Source organism: Malaclemys terrapin, chromosome 4, assembly GCF_027887155.1.
Source record: "Malaclemys terrapin pileata isolate rMalTer1 chromosome 4, rMalTer1.hap1, whole genome shotgun sequence".
In the NCBI taxonomy this organism is placed as follows: Eukaryota; Metazoa; Chordata; order Testudines; family Emydidae; genus Malaclemys; species Malaclemys terrapin.
The window spans coordinates 22887944-22908640 of record NC_071508.1 but is presented as its reverse complement, the minus strand read 5'-3'; the positions used below and the strand labels follow the sequence as shown (position 1 = coordinate 22908640).

Here is a 20697-nt window from a genome sequence, read left to right as displayed (position 1 = left end):
AATGGCTTCCCCACCACCTGGGGACCCCTGCCAAGCCCAGCGCCGACAAGCCCCATGCTTCGCTGGGGACGGGATGGCGGCTTAGTGTCCTCAGCTAGCAGCCCCCTGGACCCACCTCACCCGCTTTATAACTGCAGCCAAACCCACCCAGCAGCGTCCCTGCGGGTGAAATTCTCCTCTGCCAGCAGCCAGTGTGACAGCCGCCATCTTGGCCAACACACTGGGGCCTGAACCAGGGCCCTCCAGAGCTACCAGCAGGAGCTAAAGAGCCCGGGGCCGCTAGTGGGGCTTGTGACAGCCCCAGCCCCCCAGGGAATCCCCACGGGCCCAGCGGGGGACCGGGCACTGCCACGTGTGCGCACACAACGCTAAAGGCCAGGGCACCGCTTCAGGCCTGTTCTGAGGGCTCTAGCAGTGCAATGTTACAACGAGCCTCCAGCTGGATCATCTACAGGGAGGGCATCTGCCACCCCAGGCTCTCAACAGCAGCTGCTTCTGCCTGAGCTAAAGGCCCAGGTTTGGCAGCTCAGGGGCAGCCCCGAGACAAGGTCCAGCCAGTAGAGGGGGACCAAAGACCCCCCCTCCATATCAATGGGGTTATAGACAGGTCTGGCATAGGGCCCCTGCCCAGGGAGATGCTGCCCCATGTGAAGTTCTACTGCACCGGTATCGCAGCTCTCTGCCTTCGCCCTGGTCGCTTCACGAGCTCGGCAGGAGCCTGGGGCTGACTCCAGCTGGGACTGCCGGGCCCGAAGCAGAGCCGAGACGGTACCTGGGGACAGCCATGGGAGTCACCGTCTGCCATTCACTGCTCTTGGGGCTGGGCTCCCTGGAGCTTCACCCCCCTACCCGCTCCTTGCCCCGCGAGGCTCTTACTTGTCCAGCGCGGAGCCCTGGCTCTGGTTGCTGGTGAGGCGGGAGAAGACGTTGCGGTCATTGCGCGGCCTGGTGGGAGGGGACGAGGGAGGCGTGAAGCCAACGTCCGAAGTCCTGAGCCGGGGTGTTCAGAAAGAGACCCATGATCACAAGCCTGGTCCGGGGATCTACCCCCTGCCCCGCACCTCCACTCAGCACAGGGAGGCCTGCAGTGCCAGCCCATGGTGAAGTGATTATTCCCCTCTATTCGGCACTGGTGAGTCACATCTGGAGTATTGCATCCAGTTTTGGGCCCCCCGCTACAGAAAGAATGTGGACATATTGGAGAGAGTCCAGCAGAGGGCAACAGAAATGATTAGGGAGCTGGGGTACATGACTTATGAGGAGAGGCTAAGGGAACTGGGCTTGTTTAGTCTGCAGAAGAGAAGAGTATGGGGGGATTTAATAGCAGCCTTCAACTACCTGAAGGGGGGTTCCAAAGAGCATGGAGCTTGGCAAATGAGGAGTAATGGTCTCAAGTTGCAGTGAGGGAGGTCTAGGTTGGATATTAGGAAAAACGATTTCACTAGGAGGGTGGTGAAGCACTGGAATGGGTTCCCTAGGGAGGTGGTGGAATCTCCTTCCTTAGGGGTTTTTAAGGTCCGGCTTGACAAAGCCCTGGCTGGGATGCTTTAGTTGGGGATTGGTGCTGCTTTGAGCAGGGCGTTGGACTAGACGACCTCCTGAGATCCTTTCCAACCCTGATATTCTATGATTCTATGGCACAGCTGGATCCAGCACCCAGCGTCGTGCCTGGGCAAAGCCGAGTGCACAGGCCAGTCCCCGATGAGGAGTTAGGCCCATGTGCTCTCCAGCCTCTCCCCACTCACCTGGCAGGCTGCCCCTGGTCATAGGATTTCCTCCGGGTCAGAGGCGAGGTGTCCGAGCCACGGGACTGCCTAGGGCTGGAACAGAGCAAGACCTGATCAGCAATCGCCCCTCCTTGGGGCCAGGGCCCTTCAGCACTGAACAGGCCTATCCCAGAGCAAGCGAGCCGAGAGCCCTGGGGCAGCGCAAAGATCCACCTCCCGAGCCAGGGGTCCAGCGCGCTGGATCAGGCCCCGGCAGGGCCCAAGGCCAGGCCAGCGGCCCCGGCTAAGGGTTTGCGCTGTGAGCGCAGGTCCTGTTGGCTTCATCACCGAGACTGCTGCTGGAGAAGGCAGCTCCGTGCCTTCGATAAGAGGGCTGTGGAGACTGGACGCCCAACTCTGTCCGACAGCAGAACCCGGTTTGTGCCCGCCTTCCCTAGGCCCCGTCCCCCCGACGGGCAGTTTGTGGACACTGGCAATCCAAGATGGCAGAGCAAGCTGGCCCCACCACTGCATGCTGGGACAGGCTGGCTCGACCGAGAGGAGTCCAGACTCAAGGCTCCAAGGGCAGAATACGATGGCCCAGCCCACCTCTTCCCCCAAGGGCCTGTAAGCACGTGGGGACCATGCTTGCCAGGGCTTACAAGGTGCTGCCACGGGTGGGCAGGCTGATGGTGCGGGAGACCTTATCCTTGTAGTAGGAATCCCGGATGGAAAAGCCGATCCCGTCTTCCTTGATCTCCATGAGGGACACCAAGGAATTGGTGATGTTTTTGGTGGAGATGTCCAACGTGGGTCCCAGGCACTCGGCCGACACAGCCTTCATCTGGCCTGACAGCTTGGGTTCCCCCTATGGCGTGGCACAGGGAGGGGTGGGCTGAGAGGCGAGGAGTTCACTGCCCCGAGGGTAGCACGTGGAGCGAGTCTGAGACGCTGGCGTCCCTTGGCCATTCAGTTCCAAGAAGCCTCTGGGGCCAAGCACCCAGCAGTGGCAGATCTAGAGAAACCTTTCAGTTGGGCCCCGGTTGCCAGCATTAACGTTTCATGAGCTCATTAATGAGGGCAACAGGAAGTACCCCCTGTGCAAGGCTGAAACGTGTATGGCCCAGAGTGCCGGAGCAGCTCTCCCAGGAGGATTCGGCACACGGAGGGACTGGTCCAGTCAATTAGCCTCTGGGAAGGGCGCACAGCACCAGGGCGTCACATGGGTTTTATTTGCTCCCAGAGGAGGGCTAGACAGCACCAGGGCACCTTGCCTGGATTCAGGGAAGCCCAGTACAGCTCAATGATGTGGCATTTGGGGGTTTAAAGTGGGCTCTACGACTCAAGGAGCCATTTATAGGGCCAAAGTAACACGCCAGGCACGGCCGTCACCAGGAGACCAGACCCCGGGCTATTTCAGTTCCAGACCCAAGACATTCCGCCCATGGAGAAGACTCCCGCCAAGGGCCACCGCCCAGCCGTGAGCACAAAGGGAGAGGGGGTACAATGGACCAAAGACCCCACATCTGGATGTTAAATGGCCCTGTCTGTGGCTGTGAACTGACCTTGAACTTGAAGTCGTCCTGGCTGGCCGAGCCCTTCAGGGTGAAAGACTGGGAGAAGCTGTAGGAAACAAAGGGTTAAATGGCCGATCCCCTTTAAGGCTTAACTTAAAGCTAAAGGAAGAAACCACTGCCCATCACCCCCACCCCATAACACCCTATCACCAGCCCGGCTACGGTTCCTCCTCCCATTCCCCGAGGTACAGCCCATCCCCAGGTCCCTTTCGGGGCCCTCTTCCCTCCCAGCTCCGTCTTGCCCCTGGCCCTCAAGAGGAACGATTACTGGGACAGTTCTGTACAGCCCCTGCACGCCTGGGTTTGAGCACGGCCAGTCATCGCGTGTGAGTAGCCTGTGCACCGTCGGGTCCCACGTAGGAGCTCCGAGGGGCTGGAGCATGCTTGGTGCAGACAGAACCTGGAGAATTTAGCTGCCAAGCTCTAACGGGTCTACCTTGCCAATGAGTGCCACAGAGATGTGCCCCCCTCCCTCCATAGATCCCGCCGCTCAGGGGCGCACGAGGCTGGGACACTGCACGCTCCCTGGTGCGCTTACCTCCCCTCCGAGGCCAGGCTGAACTCCCAGATCTCCTCGTCCGTGCTGGCGTAGCCGTTCTCTGCACAAGGAACGGCCGACAAGGGTGCGTCAACGCGACAGAGGGTGGGAGGGCACCGCACTGGGCTGGTCCGATCAGAGCCAGCCAGCAGGCGGTCGCCAATCAGCGTGTGGCCCTTTAGGTCCTTGGGACCACCCCCCAGACCTGCTATCATTAACTCTTTGCCACCAAAGCGCCATCAGTGCATCCTCACGGCTGGACAGGCTGTGACCATGTGGGCTGATACGTCTGGAAGAAGCGGGCCTATCACTCCTGCCCACAGGGTCAGAGCAATGCCAAGAGCCCTGGGGTGGGCTCCATCTGTCCCAATGGGCAGACGTGCCATCTGTAGGGGCAGGGAAACACCCCAAGCCTTCCCAGCTGCTGCCAGCCCCAGGCCCCACATCAGCGCTGCCGGCTGCTTTGCCAGCCAATGCCCAGTACTCACGGGGGTCCCCAGGAGGGAAAAGCCCAGCACCCACCTTGCTGCACGTTGTGGATGAGCGCCTGCAGCTCGGGGTGGGACTCCGCTTTCTCCCGCAGGGCATCCAGGATCACATGGTTCTGGGAGGAGCCGGTCACATCCCTTTGTCTCAGGCGCCCTTCCAGCAGGCGAATCTGGGCTTCTTTCTGAGCCACCTGCAGCCCCTGTTTGGCGGGAGCAGGAGGTTACCTTCCGTCCAGCACACAGGACGGGCCAGTGGGTGGAACGGGGAATCAGCTCCTGGCTTCAGTCCCTGTCCCTGGGCACAGATGCAGGTTCCACACCAGCCTCACTCAGCTGCTGCTTGTACCCCTGTGACAATGCGGTTCTGGCGGAACCCAACTGAGAGTGCCAACTCAGGACAAATTGCTCAAATAGGGCAGTTACAGCCCAAGGCTGGGCTTTTTCCACCTCTAAGGCAAACCAAACCAGCCAGACTAGGAGGACTTTGGTCTCACCCCACTGGCTAACCGCAAGTCTCACAAGCGGTCTCCTTAGACACTCCAGTTTCCCAGTATTACCACCAGTGCCACTCGTTATGGGGACAAATGGTTATGAAAAGCAATACCGCAGTAAAAGAAAAAAGGTTCTCCTGATCCCAAAGGGCCAAGCCCCAGACCCAGGTCAATATACAAATCAGATCTTACTCACAAATCACGCTGTTGCCAATCCTTTAGAATCTAAAGGTTTATTCATAAAAGGAAAAAGATAGAGAGGAGAGTTAGAATTGGTTAAATGGAATCAATTACATACAGTAATGGCAAAGTTCTTGGTTCAGGCTTGCAGCAGCAATAGAATAAACTGCAGGTTCAAATCAAGTCTCTGGAATACATCCCCCACTGGGATGGGTCCTCAGTCCTTTGTTCAAAGCTTCAGCTTGTAGCAAAGTTCCTTCAGAGGTATGAAGCAGGATTGAAGACCAGATGGAGATGAGGCATCCGCCTTATATAGTCTTTTCCAGGTGTAAGAACACCTTTGTTCTTATTGTGGAAAATTACAGCAAAATGGAGTCTGGAGTCACATGGGCCAGTCCCTGCATACTTTGCTGAGTTACAAGGTGTATCTGCCTTCTCTCAATGGGTCCATTGTATAGCTGATGGTCCTTAATGGGCCATCAAGCAGGCTAGGCAGAGCTAACACCATTTTGTCTGGGATGTCACCCAGCAGCATAGCAGAAGTTTGAAATACAGACAGTACAGAGCCAATATTCATAACTTCAACTACAAAATTGATACACACATATAGACAGCATAATTATAACCAGTAAACCATAACCTTGTCTTAGACACCCCATTTGACCCCCCTTATACAAGATCTGGGTGCCACTACAGGACCTTGGTTGCAACAATGATCTATATGGTCCCAGAGGATATCAATAACGTCACAAACCCATTCCCCTCTCTGGGTCCAGCAGCACACAGGCCAGGCAGGCCTCTCAGTCTCCCTCACCCACGCACAAAGGATGCCCCAGGCGCAGCCAAACAGCCCTGGCTCCAAACCTGACCTGCAGCAATTGTGATCCCACGCTAACAGGGGGCCTCCTGGGATCCCATGTTCTGCGACCCACCCCACAGAGCTGCACCCCCACTTGAAGGCCCTTTGCCTGACCTTATCGATGGATGCCTTGAGGAAGTTGTCCAGCAGGAGGCGCGCCTCGGCCAAGGAGCAGGAGCTGATCACCACGGAGGTGTCGGTGGAGTCCAGCTCCTCCTACGGTGCAAGAGAGACCCCTAGGGAGGGGAATTAGAACGGCGCTGCGGGCGGTGAAGGGCAGAAAGCAGAGGGCCAGCAGAGACACCAGCACCACGGAACTGGGAGGGGTTCCTTGACTGGCTGATGCCGGCAGGGACACAGGTGCTCTGCGAGCAGGCGGCGGGGAAGACGACTTGCATGCCAATACTGTGCATGAGCACTCGCACTGGACGTGTGCCTGGAACCAGGCCCCTGATTGGGCCATCTATGGGGACTGAACCACACACCTGCGGATTTAAAGAAGAGGCGCTTCTACCGCCTGGACGGCAGGAGCTGCTCGCTAGCCAGGTGACCAGAGCAGACCAAGGGCAGGTTTACACTGGGAACTTATACCAGCATAGCTATGTCTCTCCAGGGTGTGAAAATCCTGCCCCGCCCATCCCAGAGAGTGTAGCTCTGCCGACCGAACTAAACAGCCACCTCCTTGGGAGGTGGATTACCTACTCTGACGGGGAGTATACACCTAAAGCCTTGCAGCTGTAGCAGATTAAGCGTAGACATATACTAAAAACCTGTTTACGACCTCCAGCTGCTAGGAGGGGAGCAGAGAGCTACACTGTGCTGAACCTGGGTCAGACCCCCCATGTCATTAACGGTGCATCCACACAGCAAAGAAAAACCCACAGCAGCGAGCCTCTGGCCAAAGGATTCGGGCTTGCACTACGGGGCTAAAAGTAGCAGTGTAGACATTCCCGCTCATGGGCTCCAAGACCCTCCAGAGCCCAGGCTCCAGCCCTTGTGTGAATGTCTACACTCTTCGTTTTAGCCCCGTAGCCCTGCGAGCCAAGGCAATGGATCCAGGCTCTGAGACTTGTGCTGTGGGGTTTGCCTTGCAGCACAGACACCCGACAGGTGCCAGGGAGAAAGGCCTCATTATTAGGCTATTGTTTCTCTGTGGAAATATTTGATTAAACAAAATTTCCTTTCTGGTCAAAATCCCACCCTCCCTTTACAAAAATCTGACATCAGAAAAGAGACTCAATGTTTGACAACAGCTTTCAGCACAAGTTCGCGGTTTCAGAAAAGGGAAACTCTTTCCCAAGACCCCCCAATTTTTTTGCCTTAAACCATCAAAACTGATTTTCAAAAACCACAAAAATTCCAGTTTTTCGGGGGGGGGGGGGGGGGGGGGAGGGGGGAGGGGAGGAGAAACTGATTTTTTCTTCCCCCTGGGAAATTTCAAAAGAAAAACTAAAAGGGTTTGAGATTTCCTACAAAAGCAAACAGCATCTTCAACCCTCTCCCATGGCTACACCTGGAGTTGGCTCTGAATACCGGGCTGCCCCGCGTGCTTGGCTTCGGTCTAGGCTACAGGAACGCCACTGTGGAACTGGGCTGGGTCGAGGCAGTTTCTCACAGGAGGTTGTGTTGCCGTATACGCAGGGAATGGAGAAAGCCCATGTTCTAAGCATGTTTGGAGCCTGGCGGCAACCCAGGCTGGAGCCTGGTGCTGACATGGGTTTTTCTGTGCACACAGACAGGATTGAGCGTGGCTAGACCATGCCTTGCCCGCAGTACTGGATACATCATGGGTACATTTGTCCCATGGTACGGACAGGGCTTCCACTGACTCCAGCATGTGCAGAACTCCCATCAGGGCTGTTGGGCCTAGCAGCTGGTGGTGGACATCATGCTCTCCGCAGCCGTCCCTTCCACAAATAAACCATCCAGCACCGATGGAGACCCTGACGGACCAACATATAAGGGGCTTCCTAAATCCTGGCCCCGACCTTGCAGACCGTGCAGCGGAAGAGGGCTGATTCTTGGCCTCTGCTGGTCCAAGCCAAGCCACAGCCATGTCCGTTAGCCTGGCGCCCACGGGCCTACGGCTGCCTATCGCACCAGCCCCGTGAGTGCTCAGGCACCTGCTGAACTGGGCCTTATACAGCCGTCATCAGCAAACAAGCAGAGAAAGCAGCCAGACTGCAACAGCTGCTCTGTGACGTTTCTGTAGGGAGGGGGCGAGCTCTGGGGGCTAAGAGCAGGGAGCCAGCTCGGCCCTGACTCCCCGCGTGACCCACGACACAACGTTTCAGCCCAGAAGTTGGAGCTTAGAAAGCAAGAGGACCCTGCAAACCTGCCTCCTGCAACCCTTATGCTTAAACTGTCTAGAGGAAGAGTCCAGCCAGCCAGCCTCCTACTCACGCCCAGTCCCCACCCCAACTATCAACCAGCCCCCAGAGCACCCCCTTTCCCTTACAGCACACAATGCCCTGGGGTGATCTCCCCTGCTCCCCCTCCCGTGAGACCAACTCCCCATATACAGACCCCCTGCACCTACCCCCGCCCGCAGGCCCCCTCCCCCGGCACCTTGGTCTCCTCCAGCTGCATGATGGTGGCCTGGCAGTCGGCGATGCTGTCGGTGATGTAGTCAATGTTGGCGGTCAGCACCTGATCTTCTCGTTCAGCTCCTGCAGGCCCTTCTGCTCCTCCGGGCTCTCCGCCTGCAGCTTTCCCCTCTTCCCCTGCAGCGCCTCCTGCAGCAGCGCCAGCTCCTCGCGTTTCTGGGGGGCGGGTGGGCAGGAAACGCCTCAGCCGGCGCTGTCCAGGTGCCAGCAGCCTCCCAGCACTCCTGGCCCTCGGTCATGCTCAGGCCACCCAATCCCCACCAGGGCACTGCCCCCCACACCTCACCTTGATCAGCCGCTCCATGTCCGCCTCCAGGTTGACGATGGTCATCCTCTGCATGACAACGTCAAAGATGCGCCACTCCAGCGACTGCCACTTGAGCCGGGCCGCCTTGCTGAAGGTCTGGCTCATCCCCTTCTTTGGGAACTTCTTCCTGCAGTGGGATGGGACACGGTCAGGGGGCTTCCACCAGGCGGGCGCTCAGCCATCACGCCCGCTAGTGCTCAGGACAGAGGGGCATTTACACATCAGGTCTCCAGCCAATGTGGAGAGTCTCACGTGTCAAACCACATGGCAGAGTCGCCCACGATGATAGAGCGATCGTTTCCCGTGTTCCCACAGAACTCCGCTCCCATCTAACACCCAGGAGCCCGGGGCCCGAGGGCCAAGCAGGGAACGAGGCCGCGGGGGACACAGATTCGGAAGCACTGGTCTGACCTGACGGGCCAAGCCCCATTCACGGAGGGCGAAGGGTCTCCCAGGAAGTGGTCGATTTTCCGGTTCCACTGGCGCACGATGCTGGAGACCGAGCGAGAGCCGGACTCCAATTCCGAGGAGGTGGTGCTGGCGGACACCTCCGCACCTGAGTCCAGCATGGCTGGCTTCTGACTCAGCCTCCCAGAGACCCCGTTCGACATGGGCTTGGCCAGGCGGCGCAGAGCAGAGACCTGGGTGAGAGCAGTGCCTGAGGGCTGGGCCTCCTGGGAACACCCGCAGGGGGCATCGACCCCAGCCGCAGAGCGACTCCAATGCTTCTCAGGTGGCAAAGTGAGCCCGGGAGCAGCTGAGCACCTTTCAAGAGAGCTGAGCCTATCTGGGCTGGGTGAAGGTCCGGTACCCGTGGATAGCAGTTTCCCAGAATGCATCAGGAGGGGCTGGGATCGAAGCACCGCACCATCCCGCGAGCTGTACGGGTGCTGGGGCAGGAGGCAGCCTGGACGAGTCACGTGACCAACTCAGCTGCCAGGACCCAGCTCCAGGAAGGAGGGAGGAGACACAGCCTGTTGTGCACGGTCGCACATGGCATGCAGAGAATTCCTCCTTCCTGACCCCAGAAGATCAGCTGCCCCCGGAGGCAGGCGTTTCTTCCCTCGCAATCACTGTCATCTCCTGCCTGGTTACTCCTGGCCATAAAACCACCAGGCTCTGTGGGAAATCCACCCCCCCCCAGGGCCAGCGCCTTGGGAACAACCCAGGATTGGCGGAGCACGACCCACTGGGACAGCGGAGGGGACTATTCCGTCTGGAGAGGCCCCAGGGCCCTGCCCACGGCCCGATCCAGGAGCCAGGCCTTAGCGCCCACCCAGTCACGGCCCCGTGAGCGGCTCTCCAGACCCCCGCAGGTGCAGGGGCTGGCACTCACCTCCTGGGTTTTCCTTCGCAGCACGATTTCCTGCTGCCGCTTCTGAGACTCCAGCGCCCGGATCTGAAACTGCGCGGGAGAGAAGCCGAGCCTCAGTCGAGTCCTGAGCGGGCGTGAGCCGCTAAAGAGGAACCCAGGGTCTGGGGTAGAACCCATGGCAGCAATGGGGGAAGGGGAGGGGACCCAGGGCTCCCCCACCCCCTTGCCTGGGGCCAGCACATGGGATGTTCAAAATCTGGCCCATGGCCTGCCCTGAGATCTCACCAGCAGCGGTATAAAACCTGGAGCAACTGGGGCTAATCGGGATTTATTCTGCTGTAACCGATGATGGCAGCACTGTGGCATTTGTACCTGCCCTGAGCAGCAACCAGAGATGCAAGAGGAAGCAATCACCTCCTCTGACCTGGGGAAGGCGGAACCTGCCACCCCACCAGGTGCTGATCTCAAGGGATGGACAGACAGATGGACATGTGGTTGGGAGAGGGGGACGTGCTGCGCCTTCAGCAGGGGGAGGAGTCCCCAGACAGTCGGTGGGGTGGCTGGTTTCCGCACAGGGTGCCCAGCACACAGCTCCCCAACCAGGCAGGGTTTTGCGCTGTTCTATGCTGCCGGCCCCATTCCTGGCTTCACAGGACCTGCAGGCCTTGGCCGGCCAGTGGCCCAACACGGGCTCTGAGAGGAGCGGGCCTGGGGGCCAAGCCGGGCACTGATCCCAGCGGCTGGGCACCCGGAAGAGCTCTAACACACTGTCAAGCAGAGGTAGGGCAGGACTGAACGTGGAATGTTCTTGATGCAGGTGACGGCTGGATTCACATCGCAGCAGCAGCAGTGTAAATCTGGAGCGACTCCGCTAATGTCAATGCAGTTACTCCAGATTTACAATGAGCGTAATAGAGAGTGGAATCCGGTCCTCTGTTGGTGCAGCGCTTGCTCCAGATTTCCCATCGCCTTGCTCAGCCATCCCTGCGGCTCAGCCCCAGCTTTGCAGGGCTCCCCTGCTGCCCCATATCCTGAATGGCCCCACTCCCTGTCTCAGCCCTGCTCCGTCACAGGGGCTCCCCTGCCCCTGCCCCACCCTGCGTCAGGGACTCTGGGTGCAGGCTGGCTCACCCAGGTAACTGCTCACCTGTGCACAGGGGAGGGGACCTGACACATCATGCATCAGCGAGGGCTCTCCAGCACCCTCCCCATCTGGTCCCAAGGAGCCTGGCTTGGGGCATCTCCCCAGGAAAGGCCCAGACCCATTGGAGAACCCGCACTCCCCGCTGCACCCTGGCCAGCTGGTGTGGGAGCTCAGAGCTGAGTGAGGGGCACAGGCCCCAGCCAGAGCTGCCCTATCTGCAGAGCCCTGGCAAGGAGCTGGGTTCTCACCTCCTGCCTGCGCTGCTCCTTCTTCAGCTGGGCGATCTCCCGATTCCGCTCGGTCTCCACCAGCCGCCTCCGCTGCTGCTCCTCCCGCATCTGCTTCATCAGTGCCACCTGCGGGCCCCCCGACAGCCACACCCAGCATAAGGAGTGTGCACAAGGGGCTGTGCCCATCCACCGTCCCTCCCCAGTTTGAAGAGCTAGCACAAGCAGGCCATGCCCCTCCAGCCCCCTCCTCCTCTGCCCAGCCAGGTACCTTCGCCTTCTTCATCTCTGCCACCTCAGCCTGCAGCTTCTTGAGCTCCCGCTCATAGCGCGACTGGTTCTTGAGCAGGCGACCGTGTTCCTTCTGGGCTGCCTGCAGCTTCTGCAGTTCCCGATTCATCTCCTTCAGCCGCTTCTCGTAGTCCGCCTTGATCTTGTTGGCCTTCTCCTCCGTGTAGCATTCCATGGTGCCTGAAGGGGGTGGCGCAGAGACGCTCAGAGTGCCAGGCTAGGCCGAGCCCATCACGCTCCATCCCACCCAGCTGCCCCCTGGACCCACCAGGCCCCCAAGGAAAGCACCCTCAGTGGGGGGCACTTTAGATTAACTCTTGGCCTCCAGGGACAAGCCTGCCTGGTCCAGCAGCTCAGGAGATGTTCAATGGCCGAGTAGCCCAGACCAGTCATTGCCTGCAAGCCAGAACCATGGGCCTATTTTAGACCAATAACCCCGGCAGCAGAGCAGTGCCAGGCGTGTGCCAGGGACCGCACCGCTCCAGGGACTGGGTGCACACTGTTCTCCTCCAGGCAGCCATTGCTGTTCAGCCCAGAGGGGGATGCTGCTGAGATGAGTTTGGTGGGACTCAGCTGGGGGCAGGTGTCTCAATCACTAAAGTCTCAGTTATAGCATCAGCTGCCCCACTCGGGGAAGATGCCCAGGACTGAAAAGCCCTGGAGATGGAGCTCTCTGCATGGGCAGGCTACGCTGCTGCTCCTGCATTGGAGAGCCACAGTTTCCTCGCTGGGAGGAAGTCGGGAGCAGCTGGGAGCTTGGCCGCAGATGCCAGGCGGCTTTGCCTCTTTGCCTGGCCCTGTCTCCCTGACACGTGTCAGAGCTTGGAGCTCCTCCGAGGGAAGGGACTTTCCCTGGGCCCTACACCCACTGTCTCCCCACAGCCAGCGGGCTGCACAGCTGGGAGGTCACGGGGTCACCAGGCCCAGCCCTGATCAAGAGGCGGGACAAGTGGCACACAGCAGAGGAGAAGGATCGATCCCAGGAGCTGGGAAGCCAGACACGGAGCAGCCAGCGGGAATCTCTGGGGACCGCAAGAGAGGCATGGAATGCAGGTGTTAGTGGGGGAATGGTCCCACTACTGTGGTAAACTTTCCTGGCTTCTGCACTACCCCGGTGAAGTGGGCTAGCGAAAGGATCCGAGTCCTCGCTCCCACTTCCTTTACCCAGAGGCCTCCCTGCCCTTGAGGGCTCCCCTTCCACTCTCCTGTCTGGCAGAGTCCTCGTAAACCCCGACAAGGCTGGGCCCAGGATTCCTGGGGGGCTCGACCCCCAACCCTGCTGTGGTCACCCAGGACAGGGGCTAGGGTGTCCCCACTCCAGAGTACTCTCTCTGCACTGGGCACCTCCCTGACCCACTGATCATTTCATAAAATTTAAAGCAAATACAAGTTGTTTAATTAACAATTAACTTTATAAAAGAATAAGGAAAAATGGGAAAGGTTAAAGGAAAACACATCACCCCGCTCTGTGGCAGGGAACATCACAAACAGTGTCTCTGGAACGTCAGGGCAGGTCACCGTCTGTTCCTTGTAGGTCCCAGGCTCCTTCTCAGGCCCTGGCTGTGCTGCAGAGACGCTGCGGGTCGGACACTTGCTCTGGCGGTGGCCACACGCTCTCAGGCTCTAGGTGGCAGGACCCTTTTTCCCAGCGTCGCCCCCGCCCGGTCGGGGTTATGATCCCCCCTCCGAGTCTGGCCTGCAAGGCCTCTTGGCTGAGGCGTCTCCCTGTGCTGGGCCCACTGCCCAGGGTCCCCCTCACTCTCCCCAGCTGCTCACCGCACCCAGCTCCGGACGGCTCCAGCTCCAGCTCCACTCGGCCTCAGCCCGGCTGCTGCTGCTGCTCTGCCTTCAGCTCCCTGGGCTGCTTCTCTGGCCCCTCTGGCTCCGGTTGCTGCAGCTCTGCCCCCAGGGCAGCTCTGCTCTCTCTGGGCTGTGCTCTGGCTTTGGGGCTGCAGCTCTGCTCCCAGCAGCTCAGCTCAGCTCGGGCCCCTGCTCTCTCCTTAGCTCGGCCCCACCCTGTCCGACCCAGGCAATTCCAGCTCACCCGGAGGAGGGGACCCCCCCTGGCCTCCTGACTCCCTGATTAGCTGCCCGCCCTGTCAATCAGGCTGATCTGGAGCATTGGCCTCTCCCCATTGTCCCTGGGGACTGTCAGTCTCAGGCTCCTGATTTGCCATCGACCCCTCCCCTTTTAGTGCTGGGAGCAGCCAACCAAAACCCCCCCACTGAATGTTAGTAAGGGGGCAACAGTCCCTTACACAGGGGACAGGGCCCAGTTTGGGCCTCACTGGGCGCCGGGAGAACCCCAGGGTTTCTCCTGCCAGCGCTGGCTCAGAGGACCCGTGCGGTGGGATGAGCCGGGGGGTGGAGGGGGCACTGCCCGTACTGAGGTTCTGCAGCACCCGGTCCCTCTCCAGCTGGGTGTCGCGGATCTTGTTCTGCAGCAGGATTAGCTTCTCCTCGGACTGGTGCTTGAGGGTCTGCAGGCGCCGCTGGCTGTTCTCCAGCTCCTCAATCAGCTTCTGCTCGATCTCGATCTCGCAGGTCAGGTCGGCCAGATCAGCCTGGAAATTCACCACTAGAGGTGGGGGGAGAGTCAGTCAGCCAGGCAGCCCCGGGGAGGTCAGGAGGAGAGAGCCTGGCAGCCCTGGGCTGGCCTGGAGAGGGGAGGGGCAGTGCCTGGCTCACGGGTCCCCTATGGACTCTGGCATTGCAGAGGAAAGGAGGCAGATGAGGCAGGACTCAGAGGGGATGGCATCTCGCTCCTGCGGTCTTAGCCTTGCCTGGGTACCCGAAGGCGAATGCGGGGGGCTGAGGAGGAAGGGACAGAGCTTGGCAGCCAGGCCTGTGCCACTGAGCACCAGCTAAGCCGGGGCACCTTAGCACCCTGACTGGCACCTCGTGCGCCTCCAGCCAAGACCTGCCCAGCTCACCCTACAGGCCCACTGCAGCCGCCTACCGCCTCCCCAAAAGGGGCACAGCCCTGAGTCACTGCAGATATCCCCGGCCCCAGCCTAAGCACAGAACTGGGCGCCGTGCCCTCCGAGTTACCCTTCTCCTCCGCATCGGAGTCCGAGTCCACCAGGCTCTCCTCGCTGCCCGAATCCTCGTCCTCATCCTCACAGCCACTCTCCTCCCGCTCCTCCTCCTCCTGGGAAACAAGCGCAGGGTTAGGGCAGAGATCAGGAGCCTTCGGCCCCTCTCTTATCGTCGCAGGGGCTCAGGCCTCTCCCCATCCGCCACCCCCAGATGTGGGTGAATTAAAGCGATTGCCTCGGAAACCAGTGCCAGGCAGAGGCAGGAGAGAGGACGTTTGACCCGGGGCCAGGGGCAGGGCTGATCCCTGTGTGCAAAGGGAGTGGGCCATGTCTGGGGAGCTCCCCCGACCCTCCCCGCTGAGATGGCAGCTGAAAATGAAGGACCTGATGAGAACCTCCGGGACGGCTGGGGCAGAGGGGACACGGTTCACGGGACAAAGCCCAGCTGCATGGAAAGGCCTGTGGCTAGTTGTCCTGCCCCACCTGTTGCCAGGGTGTCAGATGGCACAGGGCACTGCCAGGGGGCAGAGGGGACTGTCTTACCCGCCATCCTCGGCCATGCCCTGCCCCCACTCTCCACACCTAGGCAGGGCCAAACAGCAGCAGACTGGCTGCCCTACGGGGGGGTGGTCATGGACCCTGCCCCTGCCCCCCGGATCCCCTGCGACTCCCACAGACAGGCTGGGCTTTGCCCCACCTCCCTGGGTGCGGCAGGACACAGCTGCCCCAACCATGGGCGAGGAACAGAGAAGGCCACTGGCATTCTGGCTAGCAATCGGGCTCCCACCACCCACTCCACGGGGGAAGCCTCTCGCACCTCCTCATTCTCGTCCGTCTCCTCCCCGTTCTCCTGCTGCAGCTTTGGCCTCTTCTTAAAGGCCTCCTTCTCCGGGCTGCCAGGAAGAGACGGGATGAACCCCGGTGACAGGGGAGCCCTGGCACACGGTCCCCTTAGACCATACATCCCCAACACCCTCCATCTCAGAGCCCTTCAGGAACCCAGCTTCACTGCCCTCCAGAGAGACGGGCCAGGCAGTGTTACCAGATGGGGAGACTGAGGCACAAGGAGGGGAAGGGACTCACCCAAGGTCATGTGGCACGTCAGAGGCAGAGCTGAGAAAAGAACCCAGGAGTCCTGATTCTCTGCTGTATGGCTTTGGCTTCCCAGGGATGGGGCAGGACAATGTCTGGACCAGCAGGGCTGATGGGGGCTGGAGGGTGCCAGGGCTGGAAGCCAAGGGAGAAGTGGGCATCCCAATAACTATGGTCCTGCCATAATAATGAAGAGCCAGGGATGGGAGCACCCAGAACAGCCCCCTCCCTCCCCCCCACTCTGTTCCCAGCAAGGAGTTGGCCATCACCTCTTCCTCCGCTGCTTGGTCTCCTCCTTCAGCTGCTCCAGGTCCTGCTTGGCCCGCTGGAGGACTTCGGTGGCCTCTGCCTCCATGGAGACCACGGGGCTGCTGAGTGCCCCCAGGCCTGGGCCTGGAGACGAGCCCAGGGAGTACGGGGGCCTGGAGGAGACCCGCGACAGACTCCGGCGGAGCGACTCGTTCATGGCTTCGCTCTCCAAGAGCTTTGTCCTGGGGATCGGAGGGGCTTTTGGTTACGGAGATCTGCTGCCCTGGGCAGATGTCCAAAAACCCCAGGGGAAAAGACACCCCATCCCCCCAACCTCTAAGGAGGGGTGACCGGGAGAGTGTGTGTCTGGAACCTAAACTGCCCTCGCTCAGCTCGGACAAAGGGGCTCAGGGCTCTGCTCCCGGGGAGGGGTGCTGCAGAAGGACATCGCAGGGAAGGAAAGCTGGCATGGCCACCACTAACCATCTGCATGCCTCTTGTGGGAGCAAAGAGTCACAGCAGATGCCACTTCATGGATTTAGTGCCTTCACTTAGATGGCAATGCAGCCCAGGCCACGTCACAAAGGCCCCAGGGCTTCCCACCAGGTCTGAACGCTAACGGGAGAGAAGCAACCCTATGGCCGACAGCCAGTTCTCAACAGCCACGGTGATACGCTGACATGGCAGCCTAAGGGTTAATCTTCAGCAGCGGCTGCCTCTGTTTTCTAGCATTACAGACGGGGTCTGGATCCTCAGCGGGAGGGGCGTAAATCGGCATTGCTCCAGGGACCCCAGTGTGACAACGCTGATTTTACACCAGCTGAGAATCTGGCCCAGAACGAGCGAGGGGATTCCTGTCTCCAGGGTTGTCAGTTTCTCCAGCACGAAATCCACATATGAGCAGCACTAGCTATCAGACTGCATTTCAATGTACCCCTGGGAGGCATTTAAGTCTGGATCAGCCAAGGCTCCAGAGAAAGCTTGGGAGCACAAGGGTCGGACAGGACGCCCTACAGGATGGAGACATTTCCATCTCGAATGTGGGGCTTTTATTTATATTTCAGCAGCACCGAGAGAGACGGGCTCAAGGCCCTGTTGTGCCAGGTGCTGCACACACCCGTGAGACGGGCGCTGCCCCAAAGCACCGACAATCTAAATGGTCGCATCAGACCAAAGGCAAGAGAGAGGGGAAGTGACTTGCCTGAGGTCATTGGCAGAGCTGCGATGCCAGCCTACTATTTGAACCCAGTGCCCGCGGCACCAGTCACCCAGCCGGGAGCGGCAGAGCCAGAGAGGGAATCTGGGCCTCCAGAGCCCCAGGTCAGCAGCCCCCCCGCTAGCCCGCACTGCCTCTTTGCAGGTCCTCTCAAGCTGCACGCGATATGTGGCCCCCCCAGACGGGCGGAAGGAGAGAACGTGACCCACGCCCACCTGAGCTGCTCGATCTCCCAGATGTAGTTCTGGATCAGGGAGCCGATGGCCTCGTTGCCGTCACCTGGAGGGACAGAATTAGGATCACAGACAAGATCAGAAACACCTAGCAGCTGGGCTGCCACTCAGCTGCCCTTGGACCTGAGCTCTGGGGTGGCTGTAATTTTCGTGGGACCGATCCGCATGCCCCACCTCGCATACATGTTCTCTGGAGGTGCCCATCCTCACCTGCCTTGGCCAGTATCAAATTGGCCTCCTGGCTCTCAGGTGGGTGACCCGGCTGCTGATGGCATCAATGGCCTCCTGCATGGCCTTCACCCTCATGAGCAAGGTGGCGTTCTCCTTCTGGAGCATGGCGTTCTCCTGGAACAAGTCACTGTAGCCCTCGGCGCCGTCCTCCCCGATCACACGCTTGCCCTGCGGGGAGAGGAGAAAGGGAGATGCAGAGAGGGCAAAGCCACAGCGTCGGTCAGCCCTGGCCAAACCCAGCCGGCCACGTGCTCAATGGCGCCGCACTGAGGAAGATGGGTAGGGTAACCCTACGTCCCGTTTCGGCTGGGACAAGTCCCTTTTTTAAGCCATGTCCCAGGCGTCCCGACTTTTTTTTTTGCAAAAGTGGGCATTTGTCTCCAAAGGCAAACGGGACAAACACCCAGTTTTGTCAAGAAAGTGGGGTGCAGAGGAATGTGGGGGGGAGGCCGGGATCCAACGGGGGGCAGGCAGGGCTCAGGTGAGCAGCGACGCTGGCCCCAGCCTTTGGGAAATAGTCGGCCTATCCCGTATGTGCTTTGCTGCTCGCCCCAGCCCTGCCTACCCTCTGCACAGGGAGGGGGGCTCGCGTGAGCGGCTCAGTCCAGCCCCACATGGGGGAAGGGACTCAGGCGAGTGGTTCGAGGCAACCCCGTGGGGGGGGGGGAGGAGGAGGGGCTCAGGCCAGTCCCACGGGGTGTTCTGTTTTCCCTTTGGGAAATATGGTAACCTTAAAGATGGGTCACAGCAAGAGGAGCAGGGAAAAGGCAGAGACTCAAAAAATGGCAGGCGTGCCCGTGGGAAGGCCGTGCTCAGGGGACAGCAGAAACAGGGAGCACCTGACATGCTGTAAGTGCCTTTTACTCAGGTAAGGTACTGATCTGAGCCCCATGATGGCAGTAGCTGAGCACCTCCCAGTTTAATGCATTTACCCTCATGCACCTCCAGGGGGCAGGGCAGTGCTCTGACCCCGGCTGGGCAGCTGGGGATTGAGGCCCTGAGGCTAAGGGAGTTGCCCAAGGTCACACGGGGAGTCTGTGGCAGAGCAAGGACTTGACCACAGGGCTCCCAAGTCCCAGGCCAGTGCCATGACCACTGGGCCATCCTTCCTCTCCGGCTGGGGAGATACATGACTCAGCTCACTAGCAACCTCTGGCTGCCTAAGGGCTGGTGCTCCTGGGAAACCAGTCCAGCCAAGCTCAGCATGAAGCAGGATGTCGGATATGCCGCACAGGACAGGGATATAAAGCAGGAGGTGCCTTCCCAGCTCCGAAAGATACCCTGAAGCCTTCTCCCTGTTCAGACATGACATACAGCCCTTTAACAGCCTACCTCGCCATAGTCCCTTGCATCCTACCCACAAACTACAGCACCACTGAAACACAACCATCTCTGGGGTGGAGCCCAGAGCAGTGGCCAGAGCCCCTCCCCTGCTTCCCCCCTCCTCCACAGCCTCAGCACGCCGCTTGGGCGGGGCGGAGCCAGACATCTGCTCTAAGCCGAGCGGCACGGTAAGGGGGCCGGGGAGTTGGAGAAGGGGGGCAGTCAGGGGACAGGGAGCGGGGAGCGGGGAGCGGGGGTTGGATGGGTGTGACGGAGCAGGGAGCAGGGCAGATTTGACCTGGGAATGTTGCAGGGGGGTTGCAGTGGGGATGTGGGACTTCCCTTGAAGGAAGCTACCTGAGCTGTAACCTGAGCCAGGAACGGGGGTGGGGAGAATTAACACCTTCTGCCCGGGAGACTGAACAAAGGAGAGGAGCAGCGGGAGGGGCTGGGAGTTTAGTTTCGGTTGGGGCTGGGTGGTGCAACGCAGGGAACCCCAAGCTGGGATCTAAGCTCCCTGAACCTCCCAGAGGGACCTAATTGAGGGGGTCTGGTCGTACCTACACGCTCTGCTTGAGACTGTGTTCCTGTCCTTAAATAAACCTTCTGCTTTACTGGCTGGTTGAGAGTCGCAGTGAATCTCGGGAAGAGGGGTGCAGGGCCCTAACTCCCCCACAATCCACAACAACTGGTGGCAGCGGCCGGATCTACTGCACCCCGTGGACGGCGCTTCCTGCAGTAAGTGACTGGGGAGCAGTAAAACGAAGGGGGGTTGACGGGGACCAGGCCTGCTGAAGAGTGGGAGAGAGACGGTTATTACCCCTGGGAGTGTGTGACCAGCGAGAAGGACTTTTGCAGTAACAGGGTCCCCCGGGGGGATCGCAGCGAGTGGTCCCAGGGGCGGAGGAGTCTGCAGCTCGACCCTGGCAGAGAGGCGGTGACCTCGAGAAGGGCTGGCACACTAGGGGTCCCCCTGGGAACTGTGGGGAGCTGTGAGCACACAGGGCGGTGAGTGGCCAGCAGGAAGATGTATGCCAAGCGGCTTAAGAGCGACCTGGTGGAGCTGTGCAAGCAGAGGCGGCTGCGCATTGGGAGGCTCACCAAAGAACAGCTCATTGCCCAGCTGGAGGCGGAAGATCGCGCGAATGAACTGATCCCTGTGTCTCAGGGAAGCAGCCTGGCAAATGCAGCGCAGGCACCAGTGTCTGTCCCAGCTGGGAGTGGTCAGCCGGCTGCTGAGGGCTTCCCGAGACCCCTCCTTCCTATGCCTAGGGGAAGGGTGGGGAGGAGCCCAGCAAATACCGAAGGCGCCGTGACCCCCCCGGCCAGCAGGGGATCCCCCCGGCGAAGCCCGCCGGCCAGCAGAGGATCCTCCCGGCGACGTTCGGCATCCGTGGAGCGGAATTGGCTGGAATGGGAGAAAGAGCTAAAACTGAGAGAGCTGGAGGATCGTGAACGACAGAGACAGCATGAACGGGAGGAGAAAGAGAGACAGCATCAGCGTGAACGGGAGGAGAAAGAGAGACAGAGACAGCATGAACGGGAGGAGAATGAGAGACAGAGACAGCATGAAGAGAGACAGAGAC

At 59.9% G+C, this 20697-nt stretch overlaps 1 protein-coding gene across 1 annotated transcript in view; it reads right to left on the bottom strand.

Moving 5' to 3' along the window:
* The window catches only part of LOC128837121 (kinesin-like protein KIF21B), a 40245-nt gene that overhangs the window by 13239 nt on the left and 6309 nt on the right, over positions 1-20697 (bottom strand). Inside the window, 21 exon segments of the mRNA XM_054028011.1 lie at positions 877-990; positions 1746-1820; positions 2369-2574; positions 3272-3329; positions 3822-3882; positions 4344-4509; positions 5954-6055; positions 8408-8490; positions 8493-8601; positions 8732-8879; positions 9164-9393; positions 10089-10157; positions 11460-11567; positions 11710-11909; positions 14116-14307; positions 14781-14880; positions 15585-15660; positions 16129-16350; positions 17540-17603; positions 17768-17803; positions 17806-17956. Coding sequence (XP_053883986.1) covers positions 877-990; positions 1746-1820; positions 2369-2574; positions 3272-3329; positions 3822-3882; positions 4344-4509; positions 5954-6055; positions 8408-8490; positions 8493-8601; positions 8732-8879; positions 9164-9393; positions 10089-10157; positions 11460-11567; positions 11710-11909; positions 14116-14307; positions 14781-14880; positions 15585-15660; positions 16129-16350; positions 17540-17603; positions 17768-17803; positions 17806-17956 — 2570 coding nt within the window.